Below are 19,080 nucleotides of genomic sequence, written 5' to 3'. Positions count from 1 at the left end.
GTGATCGACTGCTTGCGTCATCTACTAAAGAATCTTCAAAGTGGCTACAAGTAGTTCCATCGAGTCAGTTAGGCTTATTATTAGATAACAATTCTGCACGAATTGCTGTTGGTCTTCGACTAGGTTGTCAATTATGCGAAGAACATAAATGTCTTTGCGGTAAAAACGTTAATAAGGATGGCTTACATGGTTTATCTTGCAATAAAAGCGGAGGATGGATTCCTGGACATGATGAAGTTAACAAAATCTTTTCTCATGCATTTTCTTCTGCAGGGTTTCCGAATTTAGTACAGCCTCCGGGAATTTCTAGAGATGACGGGAAAAGACCGGATGGTATGACTCTAATTCCATGGAGTCACGGTAGACCTATTTTGTGGGATGTAACCATTAGAGATACCCTAGCCCCTTCTTATGTTAATCAGTCATCCAAAAAAGCTGGTTCGATTGCTGATAATGCCGAAAGATCTAAGCACAATCATTACATTTGTTTAAAAGATAATTATTTATTCACACCTATTGCTTTTGAATCACTGGGTAGCATGGGTCCTGAGACAAAGACATTTATAAAGAAATTGGGATCATTTATGCAAGAGGCTTCTGGGGAACCGCGCTCTATGGACTACCTGCTACAGAAGGTTTCCATTGCGATTCAACGAAGACATTCTAGTTGCATTTTAGGGACCTTGGGACGTAATAGAATTGATGATTTTTATTTATTGTAAATATTTGTTTGTTGAAAAGATCGTTTTTTTACTGGTTGCACTTTGCAGCCTTTTTTTCGCTTTTAATAAAGAATAAATACTTTGAGAATTCGTCGAGAATTGTAATTTTTTTTCAAGAACTTCGAGAATTTCAAGAACTTCACCTTTGAGAATTTCGAAAAAAAATTCAAGGATTTCGAGAAGTTTCAAGAATTTAAAGACCTGAATTCCAAGAACTTTGTGAATTTCTAGAATTTTCAAGAACTTCAAGAATTTTCAAGAATTTCGAGAACTTCTTCAATTTGAAGAACTTCGAGAATTTGAAGGGGTTCTTGAAAATTCTCGGATTTTTCGAAATTCTTCAAAATTAACTCCAGTACGAGGGGTCAAAGTTATAGAAATCCGTGGCAGAAGAATGTTATTTAGATCTATAGGTGAATACTAGATGGAATCCATTAACCTTTTGCAAACGGCAAACTTTGGTTTTTCGTCATCATCATCTGTCGTCTTACTCCTCGAGGGAGCATAGAGAGTCTACAAATTGTCGCCATCGTATTCGATTTGGTGCGAGTGCCTTGACTTCCGTCCATTCTTTCTCGGCTTTCCTCGCTTCATATCGAATATCAGGTTTTTCGTGGCCAATGTTAAAAAGTTTTCAAACTCTCAATGGTCAATATAGTCGAAGGAAACACCAAGCTTTTCCGTTTTTAATTATAATTTATAAAAGACATGAATAAACATCAAAATTATAATGGTAGAAGAAGCGAACATTTCAAGCAAAAAACTTATTTTTTTGTTGATGTAAGAAAATGAAAAAAAACTTTCAACATCTCCATCATTAAATATGGACAACGACAACTGGCCATGCAAAAAAAAAAGAAATTTCAAATTTTTCAAATTTATCGTCCACTGCCACAACTAGTTTATGAATAAATAACATAAAACGTAAGTTAAAATGCGGGGAGAAAAAATTATCAAAAAGTCATAGACAAACCACCACCCCTCATTCAGTGCTATTGAATGTTTCCATACTGCTGGCCAATTCCACCGGCACGCTGGTCATACTTGACGTCGATACCAAAGTGTCCAACGAATTGCTGATCGATTTGAGAGCTTTAACACCATCCAAATGTATCAAATGCTGACCACTATCACTCAACTCGGATTTGGTCAATACGAATATGCTCAGCTGATCCACCGAATCACCAACCAACTTCGGTGCATTAAAATGCAAAAATTTCCGAACTTCGTCCAGCATGCCGTCATCAACTTTACGCCGTGCCTCACTTTCCTTTGAATGCGTTTTATTTATTCGGATGATTTGCACCATGTCACTGTACGCCACAAACAGCAACGGCTCACGGTACATAAATCCGCACGGACGATTCGCCCAATTCAATTCGGTCGGTCGCGAACGACTGCCATAATCATCGACAAATATGCCAAACTCTTCGAAGCACAACAGGAACTCGTGCTGGTTGATCCGGTGCGCTGACATTGGTTTGCAATTTTTCGTCGAAGCAGCAACGCGATCGGATTCGTTGAGGAATTCTTCGGCCACCAACGAGCCCAGGTCGATTTCAAAGTATTTGTCCGAACTGACGATGGCCGAATGCTGGGTGAATAAAATCGATGTAACCGGTGCGGCGGTGTCCAGTGCACAAACTGGTTTAAATCGGTCCAGCATTGTATCGAAACGCATGACAACGATACGGGCAGATGTGCAGGCAATGAGTAACGATTCGGATGGTTTGTCGTTGCATCCGTTTAAAGTTGCGTAGTGCCATCGTTCCGTTACGATTCGATTAGCGAATGTGATTTCGAGCGGTGTTGTGTCCAGTTTTGGTTTCAAACTTTGTGATGCCTGGGCACGGTTGAATAACTGACGTGTGTCGCATTGGTTCAGTGTATCGCCATTAGATCCGATCAGGACACACTTTGTTATGTTCGCATTGATGGTCATGTAGTTGACGCTATCGATGCCCGTGATGTGAGTAAATTGGCAAGATTGTTGATTGTAGGAGTAGAGACCATTGTCGCACCCTGAAACACATAGACAATGGCTAACATGTTCGACGAATTTAAAATGAAAATTCAAACTTACCGAGCAAGAGAACATCGCCGGTAACCTGATAGACACAATTCACCACCACCGGAGTGTGAAGATTTTTCGTTTTCAATACCAACTGACCGTTGTAGTCACCTGCTTCGGAACTTTCTGATTCGCTAACGCTGACCACATCGCTGGATGCGTCTCGTTCAGCAACCAATTGATTGAAAACTGTGGGCATGTCCTCTCCGTCACACGATCGTTTCACATCACTGCGACACTTCCGATGAACAGACGAATTACACTCCTTGCAATGCCAATACGGTGAGCCAATCAATATCGGCTTGTCGCATGCCATGCATATCAGAAACTGACAATCAGCGGCATTGCTTTCCAACGACATTTCGAAGCGATGCGCCTGGAAAGACTTTCGTTTCGACGCGGTTCGTTGGAACGATTCCGCTTCGATTCTCGGGGTTTTTGTCGAAGCATTGCTGGTTGTGTCACGAACTGCAGTCTTTTCGACGACATTGGCCTGCGCATCTTTTGTACGAATTTCCGTTTTGGCTTGGAGTAACTGCTCTTTCAATTGGTTGGATCGGGCACGTTCGCGTTTCAGCTCTTCGCGGATGGTATGCAGGGTACCGTCGATGGGTATGTTTTCCTTCTTTGAACTGTTGTTTGTTCCGAACAGTACCTCGGCAAAGCTTTTCTTCTTCTTCGCGGACAGTTCTTCGACCTTCTTCTGCAAGTATTCGCTCAGCTTTTCGAATTGAGCTTGAATTGCTTCAGCCTTGATGACGCGCTGTGTGTAGTAGTTCTTCTGTTCGATTAACGTTCCATTCAACTGTTCCAGCTCTTGTTTCATCAAATTCATTTCGTTTTTGATCTCCTTTCGTTCAATGGTCAAATTGTTCAGCTCCTCCTTCGTCGTATACAAGTCGGTGAGAATTCTGGTGTTTTCCTCCTTTAAAATGTGCAGCTCCGACGCCTTGTTCTCGGCGAGTCGTTGCAGATTTGACTTTTCAGTCGACACGACCTCCAATTCCTCTTGCACCTCGAACAACATTTTCGTCTTTGCAATTAACTCCTCCTGTTGGCTGACCATTTTCTGGTGCTGTACATCACCTTTATCCTGGGCTCGTTCCAGTTCCTCGGTCAGTTGTTTGCATTTGAATTCAGCGGCGTCCTTCAGCGATTGCGATTCGTTCAACTTGGTTCGTAGTTTCTTGAACTCATCGTGGTGCCCCTTCACCTGAGACCACAGATTGTCACTTTTCTCGCAGAGCGACTTATTGTTTTCCACTTCGGTTTTGTACATCGCTTGCAGCTCATCCAGTTGAGCGTTCATGATCGTGCAGGTGTGCTTCAACATCTCGAAATTTCGTTTGACCACATTCAATTCGGACTCCAGCTTGTTGGCATACTCATTGGATTGTGCTAATTCGTCGCTCAGGCTGGAACGTTCTTTCAGCAGGCGTTTATAGTCGAAGTCTAATGTGGTGTTGCGCTGGCTCACAGTATTCAGTTTACGTTTCTCCTCGTCCAACTTTTCCTGTAATTTGTGCACGTTGGACACGTGTTCGATAATTTCCGATTTTTCTTTCATTCGTTCGAGTTCAGCCTTCTCCCACATCTCGTGCTCTTTCTTCAGGTCGTCCTTCAAATTTTGAATTTCGGACTGCAGCTCGGTGATGCGACTCTCTTTCAAACGAATGGTTGCCCGTGCGTCTCGTAATTGAACTTGGATGTCGTCCTTCTCGTCGCGCATCCGTTTCAAATTCTTGTCGGCTTTTTCCAATTCGGCGTGTTGTTTCTTCTTCTCGGAATTCAAATCTTCCACCTGTTTCTCCAATTTGTACAGCGACAAAAATGCTGTGCGTGATGCTTGACGCTCTAAAATCGCCTGCTCACGTACCGTGTTCAACTCCCCTTCGAGTTTCTCGTTTTGACGTTCCAACAAATTTTCGGCTGATTTCGGCTGTTCGAGATTGCTGACGGCCAATTCGAATCGCGACACAACCTGCTCCAATCGTTCAGCCCGTTGACGCAGCAAATCCTCGTTTTCTTGCGATGCTGCCAACTGTTTGGTCAATTCTTCGACGCCACTCAAACTCTCCAAACTGCCGCGAACACTGCAGAAATGTTCACTTCCGCCATCCGACATACGATTGGGCGTAATTTGTTCCATACGCATGCGATTCAGCTCGTTCGAATATTCGTCACATTTCTTTTGCAGCTCTTCCATTTTCCGTTCAACGTTCACCTTCTCCTCGCGCAGTGCCTTATTTTCCTCGATCTGGCGATTCATGCGAGACTTAATTTCGTCGGTGGTGCGGTCGGACACTATTTTCGAGTGTGTAATACTGTTTGCCGAACAGATGCTGTCGTCCAAATTTTTGCGCACCTCACGTAGTTCGTCCGATGTGGATTGCTTGGCCTGTTTCTCGTTTTTCAATTTGTTCTTCAGTTCGCGAATCTTTGTCTCGTAGCCGTCAATGACTTGCGATTGTTTCCGATCGAATTCGGCTTTGTCCTCTAGGTTCTGTTGCTTGGAGGCTTTCAACAATTCCTGATACTTCTCCACGCGACTCTGCAAATGCTTGCATTCGTCGACCTTCGAATTCAATTCACTTTCCCGAGCCGTCAGATTTTTGGTTAGGCTGATGATCTCGGTGGTGTTTTGAGCCAGTCGATCCTCGTAACTTTTCTCCGATGCAAACTTGGCCTTTTCCCACTTTTGATAAGTGGAATTCAGCAACGATGCAATTTCGTTGTCCTTCTTCAGTCGATGTTGCTCTTCAATTTTCAGCGAACTCTTCAACGTTTTCACTTCGGTCTTGAACGAAGCCGATTCGGCAGTCTTCTCTTCCAGTTGCTTCTTCAGTGAGGTCAATTCCATCTTCGCTTCCATCAGAATCTTTTCCAAAGACTTAGTCTGGGCACTTTGACGCTGAGCGTCCAACACTTCCCGTTGCAGTGACTTGATGTGCTTCACATGCTCATCGATGGTACGTTCCAGTTCTTTGATTCGAATGGTCAAATTTTCCGACGATTGATTCCGCACCGGCAACATCGAATCAGTTGTCTGCGGATTGACGTAACTGTAACCGAGATACGGCAAGTTTTGACCGGAAAATTCGTTCCCTTTGCACGTAGTGTTCGGTCTGGCCTTGTTGTACGTGCTCTGACGTCCTTTCCTGTCGACTCCCTCGAAATTGGATACATCCTCTTCATTCGATATGGTCGGGATGATGGGTGGCACCTCTCGGCGCAAATTGGTCCAATCGATTCCGTCGAAGAATGGATGTTTGACAATTTGCTTGTACGACAGTCGTTTTGATGCATCCGTCACTAGGCCGTCGACTAAACTGGCAAATTTGGGCGAAACGGTGAAACCATCGGGAAAGGTGAGTTTTTCGGCTGCGCGAAAATCGCCGAAATTCATGATGTTATTGTATGTCTGATTGACATCGTCGTTATGAAATGGTGTCACCTCCGTCAACATTTCATAGGCGATGACACCCATCGACCAATAGTCGCACGATATCTGAAATTGTTCGTCTTCTTCTTTAATATTGTCTTGATTTGGACATTGGCTTGAACCGGAACCGATTGTACTCACACCGTGAATGGACTTGGTCAATTTGGCATTGGTGAACGTTTGCAGCAATTCCGGTGCGATGTAATCCGGTGTACCGACCGGTGATATGGTGATCGCATTGCCGTCTTTGTTCAGTTGAAGTGCGTTGCCGAAATCGGCCAACTTTAAATGACCGAACCGATCGAGACAAATGTTTTCGGGTTTGATGTCCCGATGAACATAGCCCATGGTGTGCAGAGCATTAATGGCCAATGTCATTTCGGCAATGTAGAATTTCGCCCATTCCTCTTCGAACGGACCGTGTCGGATCATTAGGCTGAGCAGGTCACCACCGGGAAGATATTCCATGACCAAATAGAGATGGTTTTGGTCCTGTGGAAGGGAGAGTCAGAAATTTTGCCCGAGAAAAGCAACAAAAAATTCGTTTTACCTGGAACGCATACTGTAGCGATGTGATCCATTCGGATGTGGCTATTGCCATTATGTCACGCTCTTCTCTCAGCTGTGACGTCGTAATAGCGTTCCCCTTGAGAATTTTTTTGATGGCATACACATCGTTGGTGGTTTTCTCCGTGGCCAGGTGCACATCGCCGAAGTAGCCTTTGCCAATCAAGGTTTTGACACGGAAATCGTTGATGTTTACCCGTAAATTGTTCGTCTCTTTGATGACAGAATTATCTGGTCGTAAAAGGGGAAATGATTGAAATGGTCGACCGGCAAAATTAAATTGGATTCGGTCAACGAAGAGTCTTCATTTAATCGGTAAATTAAATCGTAAAAACAAATATTTTCAAATCTGTAACATACACGAAACGAACTTACATTTCTTTACGAATTCGTAAACATTTTTGTCCTTTTTCTTCAGATGATCCTTATTACATTCGTCGTACAACAAACACAGAGTGTCCTAAAACAAAATCAATGCACAAACTTCCATCACTGCAATCGGAGAATAAAGAGAACAAAAAAATTTCTACCAAAAGAGATTCCCGGCAAAGACCGTTGGCTACTTGTTTCGGTATTTTCGATGTTGCTTCCGAACGGCCCAAAATCAAATTATTTAGCCGTGTTGCACGTACACTAATTGCCTCGATATCGTCGGACATGGTAACAGAATTTTCGAAACAAAACCGAGCACAAAATGTTTAGTTTTTCCGGAGAATTTCACATAAAAGACATCGTACCGTTTGTCCAGCGCGAATTTTAAATCGCCATTACAACGCACGAACAACGGCTGTGTCGATCAATGTTCGCAAATGGCAGTGTTGCCAGCTGTCGATATATTTTTTTAAACTGTTTTACTGACTGGCCATTTAGAGAGCGACGTATGGGGCGACATTATAGTGTCAAAATGTACAGAATTCTTTTACGCTAATGTCAATTTTAACACTATATGTCGTTCTCTAAATGGCCAGTGAGTTTCAACTCATTTCAATGTTTTCGTCACGGTTCGTGAAAATTATTTGAAAAATCGTCACCCTGAAAAATACGGCACGAAGTTTCGGCGGCTAATTTTGATTAAGGTAAATGATGGAGAGTTGACCTAGTGGAAAAGTGATCTTAAGTTGTCCGTGTAAATTTGTATGAAGAAAAAATGATCGGTCAACTCAACATCCAATAAACCGCGAGTTGTCCTAGGACGTTTGTTTATGGGTCAATTCACGATTTGTTGAACTTATATGAAATCGGACAACTCACGGTTCACGTAGGTTAACTCTGCATTTTTATTAATTAATTAACTTTGTTAAACGAAATCTTCAATAATTAATAAAATTTATGTTAATTAAGTAAACAAAAGATAAATCTTTCAAATAAAAGTGGTTCCATGTAACATAGTTCCAAAATCGATGAGAAATTCAAGTTCAAAGTTTGGCTTTGTCAATTTAGGTCAACTCTTCATCATTTACCTTAATTATTTGTTAAAACTAGTTTTTTTGGTGCCGGGATGCGAGATATTGAATTTCAACAAATAGTGTCCACTCCTCTCAACAAAACGTACTCCGTGAGAGAGCCGTGAGAGAGCGAGCTGACAAATAAACAAAGAAAAAATTGAAAAAATTCAATAAGGCAAGTGCAGTGTATTTTTATTGTTCATCTGTAAGGCAAACCGCATACACGCATACAATTTTTGTGTCGGTATATGAAATTTTGCCTTACAGGAGAGAAATTTCCCGTTATTTGCACATGCCTTATTTTGTCTCTCACACGGAGTACTTTTTTGGTAAAAGGAAACTAAGCATTAGGAATTTTTCTATCCAAAATCAGAGAAAATTAGGAGTGCAACTCCCCAGATTTACAAAATTTGTTCGATAAAGAAACGAAAGGATTACCGACGGTGAAGATGTTGTTTGACAAATGAATTTTTGGTCAATCTAATGAAGTAAATAAGAGACGTAACGCATTTATCGATTGTGATGGCGTGACAATAATGGGCTTTGGCACAGAATTGATGAGCCTATACTAATGATAGACCCACATCTTATATGAATGAAAGCTCAAAATTACAGAGCTTTTTGTACCATGACTATTCAACTTTGTCGCATGTATCACTCTTTCATATTATGTGCCCACACCATCTAATCCATCAAGTTCATGCTGACAATAAGAGTGTCACTTATATTTGTTACAAATTTAATAAACCGCCTGGTTTAGTGTTATTACAAATCCGAACATATGTGTTTAAGGAAACTCACATGGATAGTACATACCTACCCTGAAAGCAAATTATTTGATAAACAAAGAGATGTTGAGGTTACGTCTGCGGTAATTTGCATAAGAAACAAGTGTCAAAAATAAAACGAAAGAATTTTCAAGAATTCTCTTGTTTAATTTTTGACATTTATTTTATGAGCAAATAACAGTAGATGTTGCGTTCAACTTTATGACAATTTTCATCGTACAACTTAACATATCTTTGGTCAAAAATCTCCGAAAGAGGAGAAAATGTCTTACAGATCATCTTGAAGGACGTTGGAAATGCCATCTACGTTACAAAATTCATGCAAATGAATGAATGAAGCATTTAACGAAACTTTAGTGATGTTACGTCAGAAAGTAATCATATCTTAAAGATCATCTGCAGCTAGGCCATAAACAGTTGGGGTGCTAAGGGGTGACACTCGGATGGTTCTTGAAAACTTTTATTTCGCCAGCGAAAACTATCAACGTCAATGCAATTTCGGTAGGTTAATTCTTATTCTTCCCTTTAAATTTCGAGCTCGGTAACATTTAACATTGATTGAATGTCCATGGTTATGCTTTCCACTTTCGCCACTTACGCTCTGTTTGCTCTCCGTTTACTCTTTAAACAATAAACTTGAGGGGTGTTTCAGCTTAACGGAGGCAAAACGGCGTAAGTGGAAATCAAGCATTAGACTAAATAAGTGACCATGTGCATTAATCTCGGCTTTTAATTTATTAATCTAAAAACAAGAAAATTTAAATTCGTGCAATTCGAAAACATATCGATAAACGGAAAAGATTGCGTTGCGTCACTATTGCCTGTCGTTCTCACACACTTTGCGATTCTTGTCGTTTGTTTTCGATGTAGTGAATATATTCGAATATGATTTCCGAATAATACATTACACAAGTCTACATTGCAACACAAAAACTCCACATACAGTTGGCTCATTCTAACTGACGGCAAAAATCCGAAAGAAAAGATGCACAACAACACATCGCTTGACTGTAGCAACAGCAAAAATAACCGCCGTTTGGTTAGTTTACAGATTGTCTTTGTAATACCTACAATTCGTACTTGATATTTTCCCATTATTTTTTGTGCGTGAAGTGAATTTCCGACGAAAATTCGTTCCTACAGGCATATTATTTGGTAAAATAATAATCAAATCGAGGCAAATAAATAAGTTTTTTTTTTGGTGTAAATTTTGTGAATAAATTGTGTTCAACGGAATTTCAGTGAACACAAAAAGTTTTGAGTGCAAAAAAGAGAAGTTCAGAATTTCAATACTGTATCATATTGTGTGCAAACGGCTTCGCCACTTCTAAAATGGAACACTTGCATTTATTCGATCAAAATGCTTTATAATTCGACGATAGGTTGTGTGTGAAATTTTTGCGATAGAAAAATTTATCTAAAATTTTGTGCTATTGAATGGGATAACAACCGTTTCGTGAATGATGAACAAATTATCGAATGAGGATTTACCTGCAAATTCTGCGAATGCAGACCATGCAGACACAATAACGGATGAGCAAAAAGCTAACAATGGTGAGTGATTCCCCTTTCCCTGCTTTTTTTGTCATTGTCAATTTTTTGGCAGGATTTTGACGGAATGCTTCGGTCATTTCTTATGAATTCTTGAATGGAAGTCCTACCAAAAATTTTGTTCGTTACATCGTCTTGGAGCCGTTGTAAAATTTAAATCATTCTGTGTACACTTGTGTGTGTAGGCGAAGTTTTTTTTTCTTTATTACTTTAAAAGATTCGTTAAACTTTAAGAGAGCGGGTCGCTGTATACACAAACATTTTTTTGGAACAGGTATATAACTTGCGGATGGTACAAAAAAAACTGAAATTAAAAATTCTCGTTCTTTTAACATTCCGTTTTCAATGTTCTGTTCTGCAGAACACACATTTTTCTCGAAGACAGTTGAAGACGATGTTACTTTTGTATTAATGTACCATGATGCTTGTGTTATAACACATGACATTCACATGATTCCCTTTTACTGAGAATGTTGTCGGTTGATTCTGGTGGTAATTGGGGCAATTGAGGTGCAATTACACTTTATTGCTGACTTGTAAATAACTATCTTTGGAGCAAACTCATCTTAAAATTGGTCCAAAGTTGTGAACAAAAAACTTTCTCTCTCAAATTAGATTTCCTGTCCTCTACAACTGTATCAACAGGAATAAATTTCAATATTTATCAAAGAGTAACAATTTGTAAACCATACAGAGTCCCACATATAGTCTTTCATCTACATTGTCCACAATTTCTTGTAAAACCCCCATTTTGTGTACGTTCTCCGAATAATTTGTCGTGTCGATGCATAATAGAGTAATGAGCTTAACAAAACTAATGGCTTAGTAATGACGGCCGTAACGTTACAATGACAATTAAAAATGTTTGCATAGTAACCACAATCCACCGACCATAATAATTTCCATATTATTCGATCTGAATGCGTGTACGCTCAATGGATTATAGCATGTGATTTTGAACGGTCGAGTATATAGTCATAAAAATGTTGCATTGCACACATTCTGTAATATCAATTTCCGACAGGTTTCCCACAGAATTTTATTGTAGTGCTCGTAGCCTGGGGATTTCGGGAAAATTCTCCACATTTTGCACGATTTTCAACAGACTTTTTTTTAACAGAACGTAAAGTTAGACAAGAACTAATAGCACCAGCTCCCGACGACTTAATATTAACATTTCTCGAATCTCCACTTATTCTAATAATGCTGCGTTAACTTACAAAGGTGATGGTCTCTTAGGATCTGTAGAATAACATGTACCTTTAGGGCAACTTTCTCAGAAATAGCAGATTTCATCGTCTTCGGCTCGAGCTGCACGCCACTCTTGGCAAAATAAAAAGTTCCAAACAATTCAGTTAGTTACGTACAAAGACACTGGAAATGGGTTGTAACGCTCATGTCAATGACATAGTGAGTAATATCCAAATTTCTGTCCTTCTTTGACACAATGGGAACCCTGTCTTTTCCGATCATATTACAGAATTAGCATGGAATTGTTTCTCGTTCCAGTTTCGTTCTTATTGCATCTATCATAATTACAACATTAACATCCACGTCGATCGATTGCAACGCTTTCTTTAGAACCTTGGTTAAATGATTTGTGTTACAAATATTGCTAAACGACAAACCCTTCTAACGTGAATTATACGTATTGACTTAGGTATGCTGACTATATGTTATTCATCTAGTCTACGTGTTGTACTTCATATTTAATGGGCAAATTAGACGGTGTGTGCATATTATGCATATATATACGAATATACAATGAGCGTTAAACGAAGAATAAATTTCTTATTGTGCAATTAAGTAACTTGAAACCGCAAATTTTTATTGACAGATAAAGACTGACTATGCTATTATTCGATAGCGCACTCGTTGAGTTGTATATCAATTGTGACGCTGAGAAATTTAATTAGGAAAACAAAAGGGTCAAGGCTAATTAAACGTATCAATACCGAAACTCTTGAACTGGCGATTAAGTAAATAGAGGAAAGGGAAAAAAATGTTTAATCAAAACGTTTGAGCATTCACATTGTCTGAAATTTCATTTACAATTATTATATCGTCAACGAAACAAGCGGAGTTACTGATTCGTATTGTATTATACTTCGCAGTACAGGTGGACGTTTAGAGGCTTGTAGAACATAGCGACAATGAGGTTGTAACATTGCCGATTCGAGTGGCGATATAATGTTTTACCGAATTTACTGAAATTCATCAAAATTTATCGAAACTTCCTGCAAATTACTAAAAGTTGTCAGAATTTAATTTTTGGTAAATTCAGAAAATTTTCGGTAATTCTCGGTCAATTTTGGTAAATTTCAATAAAATTGGTAAATGAATCTACCAAAACAGATCTTAGTGGTAAGACAAATTGACCATTTGACGTTGCTTCATTTTTACATTATCTCAGCTTGAGTAACTCAAGTTGAGTTTGAATGAAAATTCAAAAATCAAATGTGTCAACAGCACAGTTTTGTGAGCATTTTACGACTCAGGGTGCCGATTCTCGTGAATTTAAGAATTAGTAACTTGACAGTTGTAGGGTTCCAATTCGTCCTCTTTTAAGAGGACATGTCGTCTTTTTTCGCCTTGTTCTTCTTTTTTGCTAAAATTGTACGAGCATCGCTTCAGAGAAGTTATTATTACAAGAAATTTTATATCGTGAAAAAATTCCACTCGCTCCGCTCGCGTTGCACATTAGCATAATCTTGTATCATTCAATATAAAAGTTAGCAATTTTATAATACAGATAATTAAGTGACGTTTTGAAAGACACCCAAATGTTTGCAGGAAAGAAAATCAAATGAAATTTATGAAAATGTGATAGGGTAAGCATAATTTTCGATGGGTGATGTCACAATCTTCACGATTTCAATGTCTAAATGTGCAGAGATATTAAAATTCTTGACTTACAATAGTGGGAATTACACAAGAGCTGGACACAGTCCATGAAAAAGTTGTAATTCCTCGTTTGAATCTCCCCTTTTCGTTCTCTTGCTCTTGTTCGATAGTAAGGTAAAAGCAAAATAAAATGATCGACTCTGGTTTTTGACAATTGAAATTCAATTGTCAAAAACCAGACTCGATCATTTTATTTTGCTTTCATTTTAGAAGCGTCTTCTTTTTGTCCTCTTTTTTATGCCAAAATGTCCTCGATTTGAAAATTCAAAAATGGGCACCCTCGGCAGTTGTCACCTTAATGCTAAGAGTGGTCCATACGATTCGTAACTTTTAAGGAACGAATTCTGTAATTCACGAGAATCGGTGCCCAGGGCGACGATTCTCGTATTTTCGTAACTCATAATATTCGTAACTTGACAGTTGCGTCACATCTCTGCTTATACAACCAAAATAGGAAATGGCACTTGCAAACATACAACACAGGCTTTTTGACGTTAGAAACATGAGTTTTTGTGCTAGCAGCAGTGCTATGGATGTGTTTATAAAAACCCATAAGAACTGTCAAGTTATGAACGGCATGAAAATCTACGCCCAGATGATATAAATAAAATCGTTCGATGTAAGTAGGGGATTAATTTGTGTTCATGACCTGGGGTAAACGAAACTAAGAGGTTAGGTGGAGCATTCATACTGTACTTGTTCAATCGGCCATTTACATGGTCTATGATGTAATCTACTATAACTCATTACCAGTAAACTTGATATGCAAAAGATTAAACCTGAATCTCGATTTAAATTAAGTGACAAACTAATTGATGACATAAGAGGAGCTAGAACCCTAAAAAGTGACTACCTACTTTGAATTGCCGAATTTCTGTATATTTTCGGCTACAGGGAGAGAAAAGTGAAATTCCACATGTTTTCTTGTGGAATTTCATTTCTGTTGACGTATGGTGGTAATCAGATTCTGACAGATTCCGTCGTAATACTGGTATAATGTCTGGATATATGACAACCCAGATTAATGTATTCAAAAATTTGTAAGAAAGCGTTATTTTGACGATTAATTCATTTAGTACCAACCCAGATCATAGAGACGTGGTATGAAGCCTGAATCCGAGACATCCTGAGGTGCTCTTTGCTATTTTCACTTCAGACATTTGCATCTCTTTCATCTGAAATTTGCTTAAAAAGCTGCGTTTGTTAGTCAGTCTGCACCCCTGACTATCACATTTCCATTTTACATGATTTTCGAACCTTTATTTTATTGGTAGGACTTCGTAAATGGGCTGTACGCAGTTGTCTTATTTGATCAAAACAAGGAAAGCATATGCCAGCACTAGCACTACGATGTATCTCTTAAATTATAATTTCCACTTTAAAAACACTCCAAAAATGTGTAGTGTGACTCAATCAAAACAAAACATTTTCACAAATCTGATCATATAGTACATCGGACTCGGCTTGTTTTGAATCAAATCAAAACGATCGCCTCTAATGTACACCATGTTATAAATTAATTAAAACAATAAATAGTCCCAGAGAAGCGTCGGTTCGGAATATTTGGTTCAATTGCGTTTCAATGGATAAAATGGTGTGGTTATTATATGGATCGGTTGTAACGAATTTACATATCCGACGATTCATTGACTGCTAGACGACCAATTTTATTTTATTTTCAACATTTTCATCAACAAATTTTCGGATATTTTTCTTGAATGGTAGCCATGTAGCCAGTATAGGTCATGAGATTTTCGAATTTTTAAAAATCTTCCGTCGAGTTTATCCAATTCCAATGAACTGTTAATCTAAATTAAATTGGTAAATTGGTCTGTTTAATAAACATTCGTTTTTGCATTAATGTGCATACAGAGTGCACATTGAACGCTTTTGCATTGCATACAAATCCATAAGATTATTCATATGGCAACGGCACAAAATGCTTCATTCATCAAGTGCAGAAGCCAAGTAGCTTGTCCATTAATTAATTTAATAAATGCAACAACAACACCACCAACAACATCCAACAATTAAACTTTAAGTGCACACATTTTTCGTGCTTGAACATACAAAATGCCCATTTCGTTAAAATGCCATTACATTCAATGATTCGTTTGCAAACACATTATAATATATCGTTACATCCAAGCCATAAAATTCAATAAATTTTCAGCTTTAAACTGTTTGAACATTGAAAATTTTCATTTAATTCGGTTGAGTTGAGTGTAATGCGATGGTTTTTTATTAGTTTTTTTTTTCATCGTCGGTAACACTAAATTTTACAAATAAATAATTACCCACCGACGACGAGGTGTACACTTAATAGTAATACATATTGTCGTGTGTAACATCGAAATGCTGATGTGTACGCAATTTATTGTTAATATTGAATGTGCGCTGAGACAGAAGAAGATGAAACGTGTGAATCTAACAAAAACAAATCTCAAATAGCGTCATCGATGCCAGAAAAATATGTTTTTCTTCTCTCGATTATGACAATGAATGGAATTCGATATTGTTCCGTATGGTTTGTGCATTCCCGCATTTAGACAATAATTTCATTTGTCTTATAATGTTGGTACGTACAATTTCGTTACGTAAATCGTCGGTTCAACATGAGATGAGTATGGAGTCGAGCAGAATAATGAAGCTTCCCTGACTCACTACCAGATTGTAAGGAGCCGATCTGTATTGCTGCCGGGTTCGACTAACTTTTGTAGACACAATCAAATGGTTTATTAATGATTAAATGAGAGCTTTGCGAGGGAAATGCCGTTGTAATTGATGGAATATTTTCCACAAGTGGTAGAACGGGTTGAACGTTCATTGAGTGATTTCTGATGAAATTAAAACAAATGACCTCTGCTCGTAATTGGCTTAAATCCAGATGGTTTTTGAGCGTTTATTACAAACGTGACCGCAAAATGAAACCATTTTCTTGATTCCGATGTGTCAAACATTCTTAGACAGTTTGGATGTGTTGGATTTCTCACTTTAACGGCTATTCCAGCCAAAACATAGGCCTTGGAAGATTGTTATAGCTTTGTGTCATCTCAATTACAATACCCTCCGCCCAAACGACATTGGCAAAAGTTAAGCCAGAGATATTGCTTTTGAGATGGATGTGTCCCCTCAAAACACTTCACAGCCAATTGGGTGTAACACCCAAACGGAGTCCTGGATCTTTGTTATGTTAAAGAATCTAACTACAAACCATTTTTAAAACTATCGAATCCAAAATCGATCTGTTTTTCTACAGATACCTACCACCCGATCAATGAAAGTGTAAAACAGGTATGGTCTATTGTCTGCCCGGAGGACATAAAAATTTGATTTCCGTACTTAAACGCACTCATTTTCATATTATTTTGACATAAGATGTGAGTGCGTTTAAGACGAATTCGACGGTCGACCCAGACTCGGCTTATTATTCGGACTTTTAGGAATTTTTAGGAATTTTTGAAGAATCGGAATTAGGCCCAGCTGAAGCTCTATCGGACAGCATTTCATAAGCAGAATCATTGTGATTATTTTGTGATTATTAAGGGAAAGCAGTTAAACTTTAAAAATTTAATCCTTCACCAGGCTACTCTCCAGAACATTTTGAGGAGACGCAGCCACAATAACAATACTCCCGGTTAAATGTAAACAAGCGACATTGACACAAGTTGTTATTGAGTCGGGTGCGTCCAATCAAAATACTCTACAGGAAAAACAATTCTTTTCCAGTTCTAGGGGCCATAGATGCAGAGGCACAAATAGAATCTCGGTTCTCGGCTATTTTCGTTTTCATTTCAGATTTATAGTGAAAGTAAATTGCTTCCTCAAATCTTTCATTTTTCGGTTTAAAAATAAAAAAAAAAATTAAGAAGTATGAGAGCTGCCTGTCGTTCGTTGACCGCTTGCAAAACCAAAAAAAAAACGCACAGAGAATTATTTACTAACATAATAATGTGATACCACTTAGCCAACGAAAATAAGTTGATTCATGTAAATCGTAAAGAAAAAAAATCGCAAAATTCTGTGCTATCTGTAAAGGAAAACAGTAAACTTTTCCATTACAACGCAAAATGAATGTGCTAGACTGCTTGTCACTGTACAAAATAAAAAATTTCAATTTATCAAAATTGTTTTTCGCTTATTTCAATATTACGTTCGTTTAAGTGATCATACCCTCGGTACCCATACTGCCCTATATTCACACATCAGCAAATCTGTGTTTAATTAGCATTGAACAAAAAAATGTTTAAAAAATAATTTGTCTACAAAATTCCCTATCAATCGACGAACAAACTGTCTTCATAATCGGCTGATTTGTGTTTAACAAGACTTGAGTTCGTTCTAATTTATTTAATTTTTTTTTATAAATTATGTCATATCGTTTCGAACATTAGGAATGATCAGCCACGTAGCTATATAGCTATGGCAAAAAAAATGTGTGTTCGACTTGTTGTCGCTGTGTGAATTACATTTGTAGGCGCGTGTATAATATACGTTTAATAAATATAAAATATATATCGAAACAAGCTGGTTCATATAGATGAGAAAACAACACAAGAATACCGAGGACGTTCATATATACAGAAATATTCAATTTCATATTTCTGATCGTAGACTTCGACAATATGCAATTTTAAGTTCATCCAATGTGATATTCATATTTGATCAGCCTTTCGATCAACCGATATTTGATCAGACGCGTTTTCATATTTGAATTTTTATCGTTTTTTGATTAATTTTTAATGCATGAATCAGCCTTGCCACTTTGGATGTGTTGAGGGTGAACGGCAACAATTTGTGCCATCTGATTTTGAAGATTTTAATGCTTCTCATTTTTAACTTCTACACCCACTCCATCCATAAACTATCTCTTTTGGGCGGTTAGTGTTTACGTGTGATGTTATCAAATCGTTTCGCAAGGACTATTTTTAGGGAAACGTTTTCCAATATTTTACCAATTTTTCCTAAGTTTTCCCGCTTTCGTTCAAAATTTTCCCGGTCACAAAATATGAGAAAATTGGGAAGATGTTGCGAAAAAGCTGGAAAAATTGGGGAAATATTTTCCCAAAACCAGTTACTGTAACTTTGACAGTTGGTCCTTCGTTAATCTGTCACAGACGGCAAGCACATCAACAAGATTTTCAGAAATTGATTTCAGGAATCCTTTACTTCATTTGTTTTGAACATGCTTTTTGCTATATATAAGACCTCATTAGCCAAAGCTTGTCGTGTATTATTGCTGTCGTTGTTGGTAACAGATGACAGCCGTCGGTAACAGGTTACCAATCACGCTGACTTCATAACATTTACTATTTACTAACTGTCACTGACATACAAATATCAGCTATTTGTCTGTTGGTGGAATGAGCTGTTGTGTGTTAAGCGCAGACTTACTGTTAGAGAACTATAAGAACCGACAATTTCAACTTAATTCTCTATATCCATGCAATACATGCAATATTACGATAGGTTCTACGGTAGTGTCGACAATAGCTCGTGGAATGAACACCATGGATTGCATTGAAATTGTCAGCTCTTTTAATTATTTATCTGTTCTGTGTCTTTCTATAAAACTTTTGCAAAGACAAAG

The 19,080-nt window shown here is 38.2% G+C and overlaps 2 protein-coding genes across 6 annotated transcripts in view; one reads left to right on the top strand and one right to left on the bottom strand.

The window, feature by feature from the left end:
- Positions 1-1,494: 1,494 nt before the first annotated feature.
- LOC119079839 (citron rho-interacting kinase) lies at positions 1,495-7,591 on the bottom strand. Of its 2 annotated transcripts, XM_037187903.1 has the most exons (6): positions 7,333-7,588; positions 7,178-7,262; positions 6,786-7,033; positions 6,377-6,727; positions 2,806-6,301; positions 1,495-2,744 (listed from the first exon to the last, which is right to left on the bottom strand). In XM_037187903.1, exons 1-6 carry the CDS (start codon positions 7,459-7,461, stop codon positions 1,705-1,707), a joined length of 5,349 nt encoding a protein of 1,782 aa, XP_037043798.1. In that variant the 5' UTR covers positions 7,462-7,588; the 3' UTR covers positions 1,495-1,704. The 2 variants fall into 2 exon arrangements, with proteins under 2 accessions (XP_037043798.1, XP_037043796.1); XM_037187901.1 differs by having other exon boundaries at positions 2,806-6,727; positions 7,333-7,591.
- A 2,455-nt stretch (positions 7,592-10,046) lies between these two features.
- Positions 10,047-19,080, top strand: part of LOC119079828 (protein ECT2) — a 62,748-nt gene continuing 53,714 nt past the window's right edge. The window contains exon 1 of one of the 4 annotated variants that reach the window (XM_037187892.1): positions 10,047-10,589. In XM_037187892.1, coding sequence (XP_037043787.1) covers positions 10,496-10,589 — 94 coding nt within the window. In that variant the 5' untranslated portion in view covers positions 10,047-10,495. The remainder of the gene's footprint in view (positions 10,590-19,080) is intronic. The other 3 variants (XM_037187894.1, XM_037187893.1, XM_037187895.1) reach the window with 3 other exon arrangements.

Source organism: Bradysia coprophila, unplaced genomic scaffold, assembly GCF_014529535.1.
Source record: "Bradysia coprophila strain Holo2 unplaced genomic scaffold, BU_Bcop_v1 contig_339, whole genome shotgun sequence".
Lineage (NCBI taxonomy): Eukaryota > Metazoa > Arthropoda > Insecta > Diptera > Sciaridae > Bradysia > Bradysia coprophila.
This window is presented reverse-complemented; position numbering and strand designations above follow the sequence as displayed.